Below are 16672 nucleotides of genomic sequence, written 5' to 3'. Positions count from 1 at the left end.
CAGGGGCCTGTGCATGTGATCCCAAGTTTTCTGAGAGCAATAAAAGAGGCAAAGACTTTCACAGCAATTGCTAAGAAAAATGGGAAGTAGTATTACAAAAGAACAAGGGAGGACAGATGCAGGAGGTTGCTCAGGAGACTGAGATATGAGAATTGTGTTCAAAGCCAACCTGGGCAGAAAAGACTGTAAGATTCTTATTTCCAATTAACCACTAGTAAAAACTGGAAGCAGTGCTGTAACTGAAATTGGTAGAGCACTAGCCTTCAGTGAAAAAGCTCAAGGACAGTGCCTAGGCCCTGAGTTCAGGCCCTACGACCTACCAAAAGAGAAAGAGGTGTGTTCCTATCCGAGGAAACTGTGTTCCTGTCGGATCTTTGCCCAGGCTGTTAGAATAGCTACATATTGCCCCCTGGTGGAAAGATGTGGCTTTTACTGACAAAGGCTCCCATGAAATCCCAAATGATTTTTCAACAGTGGATAGTGTTTCCGTGAGCATTATACGGTGTTATGTGCTGAAAATTTTATTTAAAGAATTTGGCGTTTATAATTTTGTTGATTATATTTTATGAACTAAAAATCAATGTAAGCCAGGTGCTAATGGCTCATGCCTCATGGGGCTGATAGTATGATTAAAAGTTAGCCAGGGCAGGCAAGTTCTTGAGGCATTTACTGCCAGCTAACAGTTGAAGACAGAAGTGGAGTTGTGGCTCATGTGGTAGAATGCTTGCCCTTAGCAAAAAGCCTCAGAGATAGTACCCAGGCTCTAACTTTAAGTCCCAGCACTAGTCAAAAAAAAAAAAAAGAAGAAAAGAAAAAGAGAGAAAGAAAGAAAAAAAGATTAGTATAACTGATTTCTTCTAATTTGGGGATTAATGTATATGGAACTTTTCTGAAGTATATAAATAAAATCACATTCAACTACATGCCCCTTCCACATGGCATATGGTAGAGATTGTATTAGGTGAGGATGCTCAAATGAATCTGGCTGGGTGTGCTTTCCGTGTTCTTATCCTCTCATCCCCCCACATTTCTTCTTCTTTTTTCTTTGCCAGTCCTGGGACATGAACTCAGAGTCTGAGCACTGTCTTTGGGCTTTCCTCAAGACTAGTGCTCTACCACTTGAGCCACAGCACCACTCTGCTTTTTCTGTATATGTGGTACCAAGGAATCAAACCCAGGTCTTCGTGCATGCTAGGCAAGCACTCTACCACTAGGTCAAACTCACTCATCCCCTCTGCCACCATCCCCCCTCACATTTCTTATATACAGCAGACTGTTTCCAGGATCCTGAATTCTCAGTCAATAGGCTCACTTCTCAGTTGGCCAAAGTGAATTAAGAGAAAGCAATTGGCATTCTTTTTTACTTTCCTAAGTAAACTTATTTCTGATAGAAGGATTGTCTAGTCAGAGAGTCATCCAGACTTTGCTTTAGTGTTAAGGGATACATTTTCTCTTATGTAGAATGGATAAAATTTTATGATCAGTTAAGAGTTTTAAAATTCTGTATATGCCCTTGTCATACCTGTTTTTAGATTTTTGCCATCTATTTGTATTTTCCATTTTTGGCTTATTTCCCAAAGGTTTGAGGCATCTTAGTACATTTTTGCTCTGGAGGCAGTAAGAGTTGTGTTTAAGTGTCATCTCTTGGGAATTTAGTAAAGTACTTCCTCGCCAGCCTTGTTCCCTTTGTTTTTAAAAGGGAGATTATCTTAAAGTTCATGTACATAATTGGAAAGTCCTGAATAATTGTGATTAGGTCTAGATATATGAATATTGACTAAAAATTAATTTGAGTGATAGCTGTGTGTGTGTGTGTGTGTGTGTGTGTGTGTGTGTGTTCCTAAAGATGGAATCTGTTGCCTGGTGCAGTAGTCAAGAGATCCACCACTGAGCTATACCTCTCAGCCTTTAGTTTCTGGAGAAGATTGTCCTTAGATTTAGAATCCTCTTGCCTCAGTCACCCCAGTGCTGGAACTATAGGTCTATCTTTCCAGGCTTGGAAGGAAAGGACCATTTCTAATGTACAGCTTCTGTATCATTCTTATTTTGGCTTTATACAAGAAGTCTATCTAGACTTTCTTTGGTTTCCAAAGAAACCCATACAAATTAATTGCACACTTAAGTTTCTTTGTAGCTACTCTGGAAAACTGTGGCTAGAAGGGAGTATTATCTATTAACAAAATTCCTTGTTTCAATGCCATCTTTATCTCTATTTGTAATTTTGTGAACTTTTTCCATAATGGTGGTTTGTAAGATTAGAATGGGAGCAGAGATTGTTCTTATTTCCATGAATCTCATGCCTAACTCTTTCTAACCAGTTCTTGACTTACACCCCTTTAGTTTTTTTAATTATTGCACCTTTTTTTAATAATAAGGTGAGAAAAGACGTGCTGAGTGAAAGAATTCTGTTTCTACTTTGTCTCTCAATAATGACTAGTCTTCAGAAGTTCTTGTAATGTAACCCTAACTAGATTCTTCTTCGTAATTTTCAGCTGTATAAAGAAATTGAGATCTGTCCAAAAGTCACCCAGAACATCCACATGGAGAAGGCTGACGCAGTGGCTGACAATTACGGTAGGGCTACTTGTCTTTGATCCTTGCTTATGTGTATTTTCAGTGAAGCATTTCCTGGGCAAATGTGCACTGACCTACAATTTATTATGAAGCCTTTGGGCTTATTTCACTGGGAACACATGGTACTGCGGCGAATTGGTTGTCTTGAATTTCTTCACATTAATCGTTGGGGTTCTTCTCTCATAAGAAGGAAATGGATATAGTGAGAGCCGACTGTTCTGTAATGTCTGAAATTCCATATGATAGAACTATCCATTCATATTCTTCTCCTACAAATATAATGTCAAGGGGAATGACTTTGACACTGTGTCAGGGTCTCATCCACTAAGAGGACTGAACCTGCAGTGGTCTCATGACTTTGACCTGTACCAATCAAATGACACCAGCGAGATTGACCAACGTGAAGGTACTAAAGCAGTACGTGCTGGGGGTGGACCTAAGTTATAAGCAACTAATATTCTTCTCCTGTTGGAGTCCCATAGATGGCATCCAATATCAAGTTATGACAACAGGTAAGGGCTATATGTCCCTAGAGGCTCAGCACCCAGGTGTTTTCTTGGAAGTCTGGTCATATAAGCCCCCTCTACTCAGCACCCATCACAGTTCTAGAACTCACCCAGGAGGAAAACAGGTGCTCCCATATATTTAATGGTTTGTGCAAATAGTAAAGGAACAAGAGTTAACATAGAGTGATAGGGATGGTATCCCTATCCAAGGGCCCTGGTGCCAGCCAAGGATCAAAATTGAACGCAAAGAATTGCAGTCAGACAAGGCCTGCTGTGTTAACAGGCTTGCTTGACTCATTGTTGTCTGAGTCCTGGCAGTTCACTGTGCAATCCTGCCCCTGAGTTTAAGATCACCCTTAGTGTTGCGCTGGGTAACTTAAATAGTACCAGAATTGGTGCCTGTGAGAAATCACAGGGAAATCCATAGGATGTTCTCTCGGTCTGGAGAAGGGAAGTGAGTGGAGTTAATGAACAGTCACCAAAACCCACTGAATGGCTCACACTGAGCTTCATCCCTCCCATTTGCTGTGCATCCTTTGGGGATTGGCTTCAACACTCAGCTGAACAGTTGTCACCTGAGCCATTGTCTGTGGCTTTCCCCCAGGGAAAAAAAGAGATAGTAAGGTAGGAATCGCTTCGTTTCCGGTCAGTCATCGGGTCAGGCAGATCTTGTGGCTATATTACTTCTTACATGGCATATGTAGTCTCGATTCTAAATCAAACTTTTAGCACATGAAAACCTTCCATCTTCTCACTGACTAGTACATTCCTCTCCACCTCCTCTTGAAAGCAGCTAGTGCTCACTTCAGAGAGCTTACCTGAGGATCTTGACCTCTCAATTAGAAGAGAACCTAATTTTGAAGCTATGACCACTTGCGTTGTACCTTTATCCATTGATCCATTGATTCATTCATTGATATGTCATAGCCACTGTTATCTTCAGGCTAGGGATTATAAGATGTCTCCTGGAATCTTGAAGACCTATATACCACTTGTTCTTGCACAGACATACTAATGATAAAGTTTATTGCGTAAGTTAGGCACCCTAAATGATTATCAAAAATGCCGGAAATAACACAGGACCATTATAATAATATATTGTAATCAAAGTTCACCACAGGTAATCACGAACTCAGAAAGTGAAACTCTGTGTGATGGGGGACACTGGACTGGCTTCCTTTCTTTCCCCCTCCCTCCCTCCCTCCTCTCCCTCCCTTCCTCCTCCTCTTCTTCCTCCTCTCCCTCCTCTCCCTCCCTTCCTCCTCCTCTTCTTCCTCCTCTCCCTCCCTTCCTCCTCCTCCACCTTCTTCCTCTTCTTCTTCTTCTTCTTCTTCTTCTTCTTCTTCTTCTTCTTCTTCTTCTTCCTCTCTCTCTCTCTCTCTCTCTCTCTCTCTCTCTCTCTCTCTCTCTCTCTCTCTCTTTTCTTTTGTACTGGAGCTTGAAGTCAGGGCCTTGCACTCTTGACTGACTTTTTCTACTCATGACTGGTGCTGTACTACTTGAGCCACGCTTCTGCTTCTGTCTTTTTGCAGACTAATTAGAGATAAGACTCTCTCAGATTTGGGGCTTGGAGCATGGCCTAGTGGTAGAGTGCTTGCCTAGCATGCATGAAGCCCTGGGTTCGATTCCTGTACCACATACACAGAAAAAAAGCCAGAAGTGGTGTGATCTCTCAAATGGTAGAGCACTAGCCTTGAGAAAGCCAAAGGATAGTGCTCAGACCTTGAGTTCAAGTCCCAGAACTGACAAAAAAAATTCTTAGATTTGTTAACCTGGGCTAACTTCAACCTCTATCCTTAGATCTCTGCCTCCTGAGTAGCAAGCAGGGTGATGGAGAAAGCTGGAGATCCCCAATCATGAGAGACCCTGACCCTGAAGGAAGCCTAAATCCAGTCCCACTCCAGTAGCTTCCTAAGTGTAGCTTTAGTATACGTACACGCTACACAACACACCAACACAACACACACTAGTATGACCCAAATTTAGCTTTCTGTGTTGGAACATTTTAGGGAGGAAAATAAGGTCTAACCAGCTGAAAACTAACTGTAAACAGTTGACACCCAGTTCATTTCTCTCTCTGGCCCTCTCTTCAGCCGTTAACTGTAGCTGGAATGGTGGTGTGATCAATCCTCAGGCTGCCCTGCAAGTGGAAGCGTGTGCCATGTCTCCTGTCAACATTCCTCTTTCCTTTCTCAGACTGTTAGCCTTGTGTCCTCCCTCCGGGTACTTGCCCTGCTATCTGCATAGTGCATAGTGCTGTACTGTGGACCAAGATTGGAGAATTTCTCTGTTGTTTATCTCTCTGAGAGTTTTCTCTGGCCACAGGTTTCAGGATGAGGGATTTTTCTGCTCATCATCAGTTTCTCCTCCCCCACTCCCCCGCCCCCACATACTCATACTCTCACTCACTCCCTTCTTTTTCCAGGTCTTCTTCCAGTTTCTACTTCCTGTTTTCACAGTTGATCGTCTCTTTGGTAGAGTTATTAGGTGTACATGGAATTATCTCCTTCTGCCCCCCTTTTTCACAGTCTGGGTTAGAGCTATTTTCTGGGTATTAGAGCATTGTTATCCTGTTTAAAAAAGGAGTTGGAATCTGACTTTGATGATTAGCTGATTAGTTCTTTATCTCATAATAAATCAGCTGTGGGAAATACATTTTTTATGACTAGTAAAGTAGGTTATTTAGACCCCACAGCCATGTGCCTGATGCACAGTAAAAGATAGGCTAGCTGTCTCTCTGAAACATAGGACGGAGGGCCTGACCACTGGCTGCCGCTGTTTACCTGTAGAAGCTCTGGCTTCCTTAAGTGATCCCCAGAAAGGATCTTTCCAGTCATAGAGATTTCCCAAGTTCATATCTGTCCCCAGGTACAGATTTCCCAGTCACTCAGTTGTGAGACTGATCGGAGGGCCTCCCTCCCTCCTGGAACTTGAATGTCATTATCTCCAAAAAAAGAAGGAACAGAGGGGGCTGGGAGTTTGGCCTAGTGGTAGAGTGCTTGCCTAGCATGCACGAAGACCCAGGTTCAATTCCTTGGTACCACATACATAGAAAAAAGCCAGAAGTGGTGCTAAGGCTCAAGTAGTAGAGCTCTAACCTTGAGAAAGTCCAAGGATAGTGCTCAGAGTACATACATACCTGAGCCATGCCCTTTAACTTCAGCTTATGATGACTTGCAACAGGCTATTATCAACTGGTCTCTGTCATCTTCCAGTTAAACTAGCTGCTTTCTTGGTCTTTCCCTTGTGGTTGCTAAGTTTTGAAAGACTACCCATCCGAATATTAGGAAATGAAGGTATTTTAGAGAGGACATTCCTGTATTTTGATGAATCCTATCCACTTTTTTGTTTTAATCATGACATATCTGTTCGCTTTGAAATACAAACAAATAGAGCTATGTGAAGATTGATTCACTCAGACAGTTTATAGATAAATATGTATCTGTAGGTGTCTTGAAACTGAATCAGAAAGCTGCAAGTATCTGTGAGAATGGAATTTTTCAAAAATCACAAAATGGAGCCTTTGGAAAGTCCTGGGGGCGTTGGTGGAGCGCTTTCCTGGTGTTCTGGGAGGAGCCAAGGTGTGAGGGAGGCAGTGGCTGGGAATGGCAGAGTTGCCTTTGGGAGGCTCTGCATTTCCTCCTCCTGCCAACTAAACAAACGCTAAGGGTGCCTTTCCAGAGGTCCCAGAAAGTCTCCATGACTCCCTGGCAGCTGGCCTTGGAGTGAATTATTATTTTGTTGTTTGCTTGTCTCTTTTTGTGGTAAACAGGCATCTATAATGCAGGCTCTTTTGCTTCCAGAGCTGAAATAGGTTTTTACAATTGTGTTCACACCCATGGCCCTTTTAGAAGTAGTTACCATGGAACTTCCCTTCTGGAAAGAGCGTTCTGATCTGGACAGATTGATTAAGAAAGACTTTTCCCCAAAGCTGGAGTGTTTGTTCTCTCTCCCTCTCCCTGTTCCTCTCCCTCACTCTCTCCCTCTCCCTTTCCCTGTCCCTGTCCCTCTCCCTCCCTTTCCCTCCCTCCCTCCCTCCTTCTCTCTCTCTCTCTCTCTCTCTCTCTCTCTCTCTCTCTCTCTCTCTCTCTCTCTCTCTCTCTCTCCCTCCCTCCCTCCCTCCCTCCCTCCCTCCCTCCCTCCCTCTCCTGAGATTTTTGTGCTCAAAGCTAATACTTTACCATTTGAGCTATAGCTCCACTTCTGGCTTTTTGTTTAATTAGAAATAAGTGTCATGGGCTTTCTTGCTCCAGCTGGCTTCAAATCTTGTTCTTCAGATCTCATCCTCCTGAATAGCTAGGATTATAAGTATGGGCTACCAGTATTGGTTGCCTTCCTTTCTGAAGGGAAGGAAGCCCAAAATGAATTAGTTCATAAACTTAGGTCATTACTCGTGTATGAAGTCAGTCAGTGTCAGCTGCAAATGGAGCTGTGCCCTGAGTCACCGCTGAACCCTTTTTCTTTGTGGAATGCGACTAAATGAAGCGGTATCTACGCAGTAGCACTGGGATGAACATGTACCACATCCAGTGACAATGACAGTGTCCTCTTCTAGGACATTAATCTGGCAAGGGAAGCATAACAGATCCTAATGACACAGGCTCATCCTTCTGTTCTGAGCAGTGGAGATCAAAGTGGAAAAGGTCAAAGAATGATACTTGCCCAGAAACAAGGTAGCATTAAATCACTTCCTTCCATTTGCATGGAGAAGTTTCTAATGATGTTTATTTCCACAGGTGGTAACTTCTTTAGAGTGATCTTGTTTTATTAAAAAAAGAATAGGAACAAGAAAAGGAAAGCATTCATCCCAAAATATAACCCAAAACATTAAACATAACTGGTTTCCAGCAGGCAATTTCTGTTGTTCTCTGCATGGGTATCAAGTGTGAGCCCTGCCATGTGTCTCTATGTTCTGTAGGCTTTTTGCTGTCATCTGTGGAGGAAGATGGAGTTCGGAGGCTATACGTGAACAGCGTGAAAGACACTGGCTTAGCTTCAAAGAAAGGTAAGTCTCTGGACGTCTTTTCTCTGCTTTCCTTTCTCCCTTGGGGGCTTTCTCTCCTAGGTGGATGAGAAAAGTTAGGTGCATGGTGTCTGTGTGGAAAGGGTATTTGGACATGGTCTCCTTGAAGACTCTTTCAGGAAATATACATTTTACTCCATTCACTCACATGGGCAAGAAACATGAGGTGGAGAAACCTTTTTAAGTTTTGTCCTCCTTGGCCAAAAGGGGTTGAACTGGCAATGCTGCTCAGAGCTGATGTTCCTTGCTTCTAGTCTTGGACAGTCTTTGCAGACGTTGAGAACTTGGGAATTGAGTCAGCCTTCCTGCTTCTACTTTATTTATTTATTGAGTGAGTGAGTGAGTTATTTTTGCTGGTCCTGGGGCTTGAACTCAGGGCCTAGGCACCATCTCTGAGCCTCTTTGTGTTCTACCACTTGAACAGTGGATCCACTTCTGGCTTCTGAGTGATTTATTGGAGATGAGTCTCATGGACCTTTCTACCTAGGCTGGCTTCGAACCACAATCTTCAGATCTCAGCCTCCCGAGTAGCTAAGATAACAGGCATGAACCAGAGCCACTCGGCCCCACCCCTACTTTAAAGAACTCCCTGCTGTATCCTGCCTGTTTTCTTCTGACTCTCAGTGCATTTGGCTACTCTTGAATCCTAATGCTGCATTTTTGGTGTACTCAAAGAGCATCTTGTTTTATTATTATTATCATTACTAAGTAGCTATACAAAGGGATTATAATTCCCTCAGTCAGGTGGTAAGTACAGTGCTTCTTGATCAATGGTACCCCCTCCCTTTGTTCTCCCCAACTTTTTCTCTCCCATCCCTACCCTAAGTGACACCATTCAGTTTTACATAATATGCATTGACTATCATGACTGCATTTACTTGCCCTTCCTCACCCAAATTCTGTGCCCTCTCTTAAAAAGCCCAACCCTCAAAACATATTTTCATTGTTTGATATTGATTTGATACACAGGAATTACACCGTTGGATTCCTCCCCAAAGTCTACCCTCCTTTAGTCAGTTTGTGTAAATGCCTTGCCTATGTTATCACGCATAGTTGTATTTTAAATCTAGCTTTCACACATGAGAGAAAATATGTGCTGTTTGTCTCTCTGAGTTTGACTTACCACACTAAAACATGATTTATGCTAGGTTCATCCATTTCCTGAAAAATCATGTTTGTAAGGCAAGAGAAGAATTCCATTGTGTATATGTACTACATTTTCTTGATCCATTGTAGGGCATTGGAACTGTTTCCATCACTTGGCTTTTGTGAATACTATAGTAATGAATTCAGATGTGTGAGTGGCTTTCCTGTCTCTTAACTTGGTAATTCTCAGGGTATCGTTTTTTTCTAGTCCTGGGCACTATCCTTGGGCTTTCTCAAGGCTAGAGCTCTACCACTTGAGCCACAGCACCAGTTCTGGATTTTTCTATGTATGTGGTGCTAAGGAATCGAACCCAGGTCTTCGTGTATGCTAGGCAAGCACTCTACTACTAGGCTAGACTCCCAGCCTCAGGGTATCTTTAACCTAGATTAGAGTTCAATTATCTACTGATTGAAAATCTGGGGAGAAATGAGTTACCTCTTTACTAAACATATTCAGATTCTTTCGGCATTCCCTAAATGAAACAAAATAACAGACATTTCCCTGACAGCACTTACATTATATTACATTAGCTATTTAAGTTATCTAAGATAATGTAAGTATAGAGGAAGATGTATAGGGGTTGGATTCAATACTGTGTCTTTGTGTGTTGTGTTGTGTTGTGTGTGTGTGTGTGTGTGTGTGTGTGTGTGTGTTGTGTGTATGCCAGCCACACCAGCCACACCTAGGACTTGAAATTAGGGCCTTGGCATTGTTCCTGAGCTTTTGTACTCAAAGCTCTACCACTTGAACCACATTTTCCTGAGTAGCTAGGATTATAGGCATAGGCTTCCAGTACCCATCTGAACTTATTTCTAAAAAAAAAAAAAAAAGTCATATTCTGATGTTCTGGTTGGACACGAACGTGGGGTAGGGACTAGTCAACTATTCCTGACCATCAAGAAACAGGGCATGTAGATAGGCTCGGAATCTCCATACTTCTTGCTATGGAGATTTTGTTTCATCATGGCAGCAACCAACTTTTATATATTGAATTATTTTTGCGGGGTTAAAGTCAAGGCCTTGTTCTTATGAGGCAAGCCCTCTCTAGTTGAGCTACTCTCTCATCTCGTTTAGGCCTCAGTTGTTTTCTTTTCTTTTTCAAACAAACTTTAATGCTTTTGCCTGGCTGGCTATGAGCCTCAATCCTCTTACTTTTCTTCCCTAAGTAGCTGAGATTACAGGCATGTGCCAGCCCCAGCTAAAGAAAGTAGGTTGACTCTCACCCTTCAACACTTCTGAATCAGTTATGCTTAGCCATGGTTAGTTACTCTCCTCCCCTAGGAGATGGCTGCTGAATGGAGCAGACAAGGAACAAAGAGGCAGCTAGGGGTGCTTTGTATCTTGCAGGCTCCCTACACTACAAACATCAGAGAAACAAAACCCCACAGACCAGCTGTGCCTAGAAATGGCAACAGAGAGACAAGTAGGAAATAAAGTCAGAACCCTTCAGCTGCATCATGGGGAAGGATTTTTCTATCCCCCTCCCCTTTTTTTTTAAACCTCCCTTCAGTATTTTCTAGGCCCTGGGCAGTCTGGAGGAGGCCCAACACTGACAATAAGCTGTAGCTCAGCTAAAAGCAGAGGTGTCAGGGTGTCCCTTTAAACCTTGAGTCTGATCTCTATCAGTCCCAGGCTGCCTTGTGTGCTGTTGATATGGCTTGGGGGTGGGGAATCCGCTGTTGGTCACATCCTGTGTTACTTCCTTGAAATTGAGAACCTTGGTGCAACATGAAAACATGGTGGTCACTCCACTGTTTTTGCCTCCTTGGAGTGGGGTCTGTGCCAATGCAAGAATTATCTGATGTATGCCTTGTCCTCTGGGGCCAGTCTCAGCCACCAACTATCGTTTGGGTACTCTGTGTTAGATGCACCGTCTGACTGAAGATGAGCCTCAAGTTTTCGAGGGCTCGCTATGGACCACAGTCACCTTTCTGTGTCATAACTGATGATTAAGTATCGCCCTCTTCAGCTTTCTCCCCTTCTCTGGTTTTAGCTTGATTCTCCTTTTTGAGGCAGCCTTTGAAAGCTATCCTGTTACAACTGCTAAATCTTTCCTTTTCCAGATCAGCCGGTTCCTCTCCCCATTCACTGGAGTGCGTACTGCAGCCCTGACATTACCCAAGTGTTAGCGCCCCTGTGAAAATGTGCAGCCAGGGGAAGGCCAGTGCAGTTCAGCTCAATTGAACCCAAGTGGACTGTGTACATTAATTGAACTGTTGCTTTCTTTCTAGGTTAGCATTGGGCTTTTGGCTATGACATGCTGTTATTTAGCTCAATATTCTTTTTTGTTTTCTGCTGCTACTAGCTGGTTGCTCTACTGCTTTAGCCACTTTGCCATTCCAGCTTTTTGCTGATTGCTTTGGGATCAGAGATTCAGGGATTTGCTTGGGCTGGCTCTGAAACTATGATCTTTATTATTACTTTTTTTGCCATTTCTGGGACTTGAACTCAGGGTACTATCCTTGTGCTTTCCTCATTGCCAGTGGTCTAACGCTTGAGCCACAGCACCACTTCTAGCTTTTTTTTCAGTGTACATGGTACTGAGGAATCCAACTCAGAGCATTGTGCATGCTAGGCAAGCACTCTACCACTAGGCCAAACTCCCGGCCCCTGAACCATGATCTTTAGATTTCTGCCTCCAGAGTAGCCAGGATTACAGGCATGAGCCACAGGCACTGAGCTTAGCTTCATCTCTTTACTCTCCTTCCCCTGTAATATAAACATGTCTTTATGGAAGTTCGTGTTAGCTACACCGGGAGAATTGACATTTTGTACCTAGTGAATTATTTTATGCTTTGTTCAACCTGACTGTATTGTTTTGGCTCATCTTAGAGTCACTTGTTTTGTAAGTCTCCTCATGGTGACTGCCTTTCATGGAGCCCTTGTGTCTTTTCACATTAGACAGTGTGAAAATCTCATTGTTGGTTTCTGAGCAGAATATGACTTCATTTGGTTAGAAGAATGCTCACCTTTGACCAAATAGTAACCACGAGACTCCTGTCCGTTGGAACTCTTCAGTGGAGTTGGATGCGAGCTACTTCATCTTGCCTGTGAGAAAACTGAGGCTGGGAGAGATTGAATAACACAGCCACCATCACAGAGCATTACACCTTGAAGCTAGAACAAAGACACTCCCTCCTCCATGGCCCCCTCCCCTGGGTACTTTATTGCTCACAGCTCTTGGCTCTCTGGCTTTTACTCATCCATACTGAGAATAACTGAGTCAGAAAGCACCCTGTAATGTTTTGCTCTAGTTTGCTATGACCAAGTACAGAAACTGGATAGCTGAAAACAACAGACAGTTACTTTCTCACACTTCTGCAAAGAACAGAAGTGAAGCTTTATCCACAGACCAAGCTCCCTTCAAAGGCTGGGGGGGGGGGGGTGCTCTCCGTGTCCTTCTTTGCATTGCCTGCTGATCTTGGTGCCTGTCTCTTCTCTGTGTTCTTACAAAGACACTTACAGACACAGAGCCATCAGATAAACCAGAGCTACCTTTTCACAAGTTTCTTAACTTCATTACAACTGACTGCACCAGCGCTTCCTCCTACCAAATCATCCCTGGAGCTTTTCTTCTATGAACCTCATAGAGTTTTGTTTGTTTTTACGTTAAAAGTATTTTTTTTAGTCTTTTTAATGTCCAGTTGTGTGTACTTGGGTTATTTTTTTAATATATTTTTATTGTAATTAATAGAAGGGTTACATGATATTTGCCAGATAAATGGTGCATTAATTCCCACACATTGATACCCTTTCACATGTCATGGTCCCCATTTCCCTCCCCCCCTCCCCCACCCCTCATCTTGTTACTTGGGTTGTTTTAAGACAAGACTAAAAACTAAACCAAAAAGAGCCACCCAGACTCCTGAATTCATATGCAGAATTTTTGGATTTTCAGTACAAATGTTCTGATACCCCAATTCTTTGCCTCATAGAACTTTGCCTTCGATGTGGAGTAAAATAACCAAATTTCCCTTTCATTCCTTTCCTGCTTATAAAGTTCTTCAGAATATTTTATTTGAAAAGTGAATTTCAGATATGTGTGTGTGTGTGTGTGTGTGTGTGTGTGTGTGTGTGTGTGTGTCTGTGTTTCTGGGTGTCTTATGTCTAAGATCTGATGATTGCAGCCCAGGCAGAAAAGTCTTTATCTTTTACCTCCAATTAACCACTCAAAACCTGGAAGTGGCATTGTGGCTCAAGTGTTTTCAGAGCTAACCTTGAGCATAAATAGATTCAGGGATCGATCCATAACTAAAATCAAAATAAAACAACAGCAACAACGAAAAGATGCTTTTTCCTGTCTTAGTTGACGGGATTCTTAGTTTTCTTCCAGGATCTACTAACTGCTCCCTTGCTTAGTCTTCTAGAATATTCCTTTAATGGTCATTCAGACTTCCCCAGAGTTAATCAAGACCTATTGTTCTTTAGAATTAAGCTTGTTCTTCACTGTTCCTTAGAGAATCCCGAATTTCAGTCCCTTCCCCAGGATGCTTTGAAAAGGAAGCGGACCTTAGAGGATCTTAGCAAAACGAAGAGAAAGATATTTACCCTAAATGGTAAAAGGAAAGGGGAACTGTAGATGACTGCATTTGATCTACAAATTGTTCCGAATGAAGACAAATTGCTCTGAATGAAGCTTTAGCCAGGGAGAGCTTACAGCATTTTGTTGTCAGAAAATTGATCAATAGACACGAGTGTATATAAAACAGATAGATGGTACCAATCAGAGCCCAGCATTGTAGGGAGAGAGCTAGAATGAGCATTTGTGAGGAGAAATCAGCAGGTGCTCCCAAGACAGGGACTGAAGAAGTGAGTGTGTGCTGGTGACATGTGGGGGATCAGAATAAGTGTGCGGTAACCTCATAGTCTAAAGCCTTTTGAAGCCCAGACTGTGATCATCTTGTCATTACCTTTGAACATGGCAGACTGCTCCCAGCAGCACCTGGGAACGGGGGCCTTGGTAGGAGGTTTGGAAATGCCCTTTCTGGCAGAACTTTGAAGTTGTTGTGCTCTGATTTGTGTGTGAATTCAAACTTTTTCCATCGTGCATCGACAGGCCTGAAGGCGGGGGATGAGATTCTTGAGATCAACAATCGTGAAGCTGGCACCCTGAACTCGTCTACGCTCAAGGATTTCCTCTTACAGCCCTCCTTGGGCCTCCTGGTGAGGACCTACCCTGAGCTGGAGGGAGGAGCAGAGTTCCTGGAGAGTCCTCCCCACCGAGTAGACGGCCCTGCAGACCTTGGCGACAGTCCCCTCACTTTCCTCACCAGCAACCCAGGTATGGCTCTGCCTGGGGCTCCATGCCATGCAGAGGATATGTTCAGCCAGGGCCAGGGAAGTGTGCCCTGTGCCTTCCACGTCTCAGAGGACTTACTTTCTAGCACAAATTGGGAGGGAGAGATGGAGTGATGGCAGACCCTGTGCTTCCTGTTGAAACATCAAAGGGACAGGGGACATATTCTACAGTAGAGTGGCTGCTTTTGTGCTCATGTGCCTGGCACTGTGTTGTTTGGAGCAGAGCTCGTCGTAGAGGTTCCATCTCTTGGCAGTGGCTAGTGATAGGGAGATGCAGTGCTGGCATTCACAGAAGGTGCTGAGCCTCCACGATTTGGGGTCTAATCTGAAGTCAGAGTTGGTCCTCTGTCCCGCCTCCTCCAGGAATCCTGAGCTCATCGTCGTAGGAGCAGTTTGGCTGCTTCTGCCTTTGGATGCCATGAAGTTCCTTCCCTCTCTTGGGTCTTCCCTGTGGGCTCGGACTTTGTGATCCTCTTCATGCATGCTCGTATCTCTTTCTCCTGTGCTTGTTTGCTAGGAGTTATTTTTTAATTGTTTTATATTTTTGACTATGCTAGGGATTCAATCAAGGGTATAATGCTTGCTAGGCCAGGGTTTCCTTAGCCCTTTTGTTCGTTTTTAAACAAGTTCTTCCCCTCTCTGTGTGGGACTGGCCTGGAACTTGTGATCTTGCAGCCTTTGCCTTCTGAGTAGCTGGGATTATAGGAGTGTACTACAGTGTGTGGCTTCAGTTTATGGGTTTTTTTGTTGTTGTTTTTGTTTTTGTTTTAATCTTTGTTTCCCTGGCTCTTTGTACAGTGAACTTTCAGCAAGTAAGTAAAGGAAAAAACGCATCAGTGTAGATTATTGTCACTTACTTTTTCCATGACCTGGTTCTGGGTCTGTGTTGATTCAGTAAGTTGGATCCTGGAATTATTTTTCTTTGTTCAAAACTGGACATTTCCCTTTTTTTAAGTTTCAGCATCTGAGCTGAAGATACTGAAATATTCCCTGCCATTGTTGTTTTTCAAATCACCTTCCATAGCATGGCTGGCTGATCAAGAAGCCCAGTACTCCATCATTCATTTGTTCATTGGCTCCCCAAAGGATCTGACAAGCTGAACCATGGGGAAATGGATAGTTCCTTGTCACTGTGTTATTCCCCAAAGATTTTGAGTGTGTGTATCTTGTCTGGGGGAAGAGGAGGTGGTGGAGGGCAGACTAGGGCTTGAACTTAGTACATTGCATTCTGCTACTTGAGCAACACCTCCAGCCACCCCCAGTAAGTATTTATTTAGCTTAGTACATTGAACTTAGTACATTGTATTCTGCTACTTGAGCAACACCTCCAGCCACCCCCAGTAAGTATTTATTTAGCTAGTTCTGGGGCTTGAATCAGGCTCTGGGCACTGTTCTTGGGCTTTCTCAAGATTAGCATTGTACCATTTGAGCCACAGCACCATTTCTGGAATTTTTTGTGTATGTGGTACCAAGGAACAAACCCAGAGCTTCGTGTATGCTAGGCAAGCGCTCCACCAGTAGGCCACATGCCTGGTTCCCTGTAATCTCTTTCTCCCCATACATCCTGCCACATTCTTAAAAAGTGAATTGTATACCACCACTAAGAGAATGGAGATCGTGATGCATTTCTTCCATGTGACCACAAGAGGGCACTCTTGGCCCCCAAAATTCATAACCTGTTTTCTGTAATATGACTAAGACATTGGATGAGGTCATTTAACAGATTATGTAAACATTTTATAAACATGGTCACATGTAGTATAAGTAACAGTGTGCATTCTACAAAGTTTGGGTTTCCTTTCCTGTCTGAGTCCTTCTATAAGTTATACATGCAGTATAAGGATTAACAGCTACAATTTATAGACTTATAGGCTGGTTCTGTAAATAAAATTTTATTTTAACACAACAATATTCACTTACATCTCATCTCTGGCCCCTTTCCTATCTCTGTAGCAAGACTGAGGCATTGTGGTAGGGACTTAGGATCTGCAAAGTTGAACATATTTACAATCTGGCCTTTTACCCATAAAGGTCCCTTTCCTAAAGGAAATGGAACTGACATGGCTTGCCGTGTTTATGATACTGACGTTTGAACTCAGGATTATTCACTTAAACTAGGAAAAT

At 43.1% G+C, this 16672-nt stretch overlaps 1 protein-coding gene across 3 annotated transcripts in view; it reads left to right on the top strand.

Annotated features, from left to right (window-relative positions):
- Positions 1–16672, top strand: part of Tiam1 (TIAM Rac1 associated GEF 1) — a 335042-nt gene that overhangs the window by 271168 nt on the left and 47202 nt on the right. For all 3 annotated transcript variants that reach the window (XM_090348555.1, XM_090348551.1, XM_090348565.1), the window contains 3 exons: positions 2493–2574; positions 7999–8085; positions 14307–14531. In XM_090348555.1, the coding sequence (XP_090204681.1) occupies positions 2493–2574; positions 7999–8085; positions 14307–14531 (394 nt within the window). The remainder of the gene's footprint in view (positions 1–2492; positions 2575–7998; positions 8086–14306; positions 14532–16672) is intronic.

Source organism: Megascapheus bottae, chromosome 1 (genome assembly GCF_031878675.1).
Source record: "Megascapheus bottae isolate mThoBot1 chromosome 1, mThoBot2.hap1, whole genome shotgun sequence".
Lineage (NCBI taxonomy): Eukaryota > Metazoa > Chordata > Mammalia > Rodentia > Geomyidae > Megascapheus > Megascapheus bottae.
This window is presented reverse-complemented; position numbering and strand designations above follow the sequence as displayed.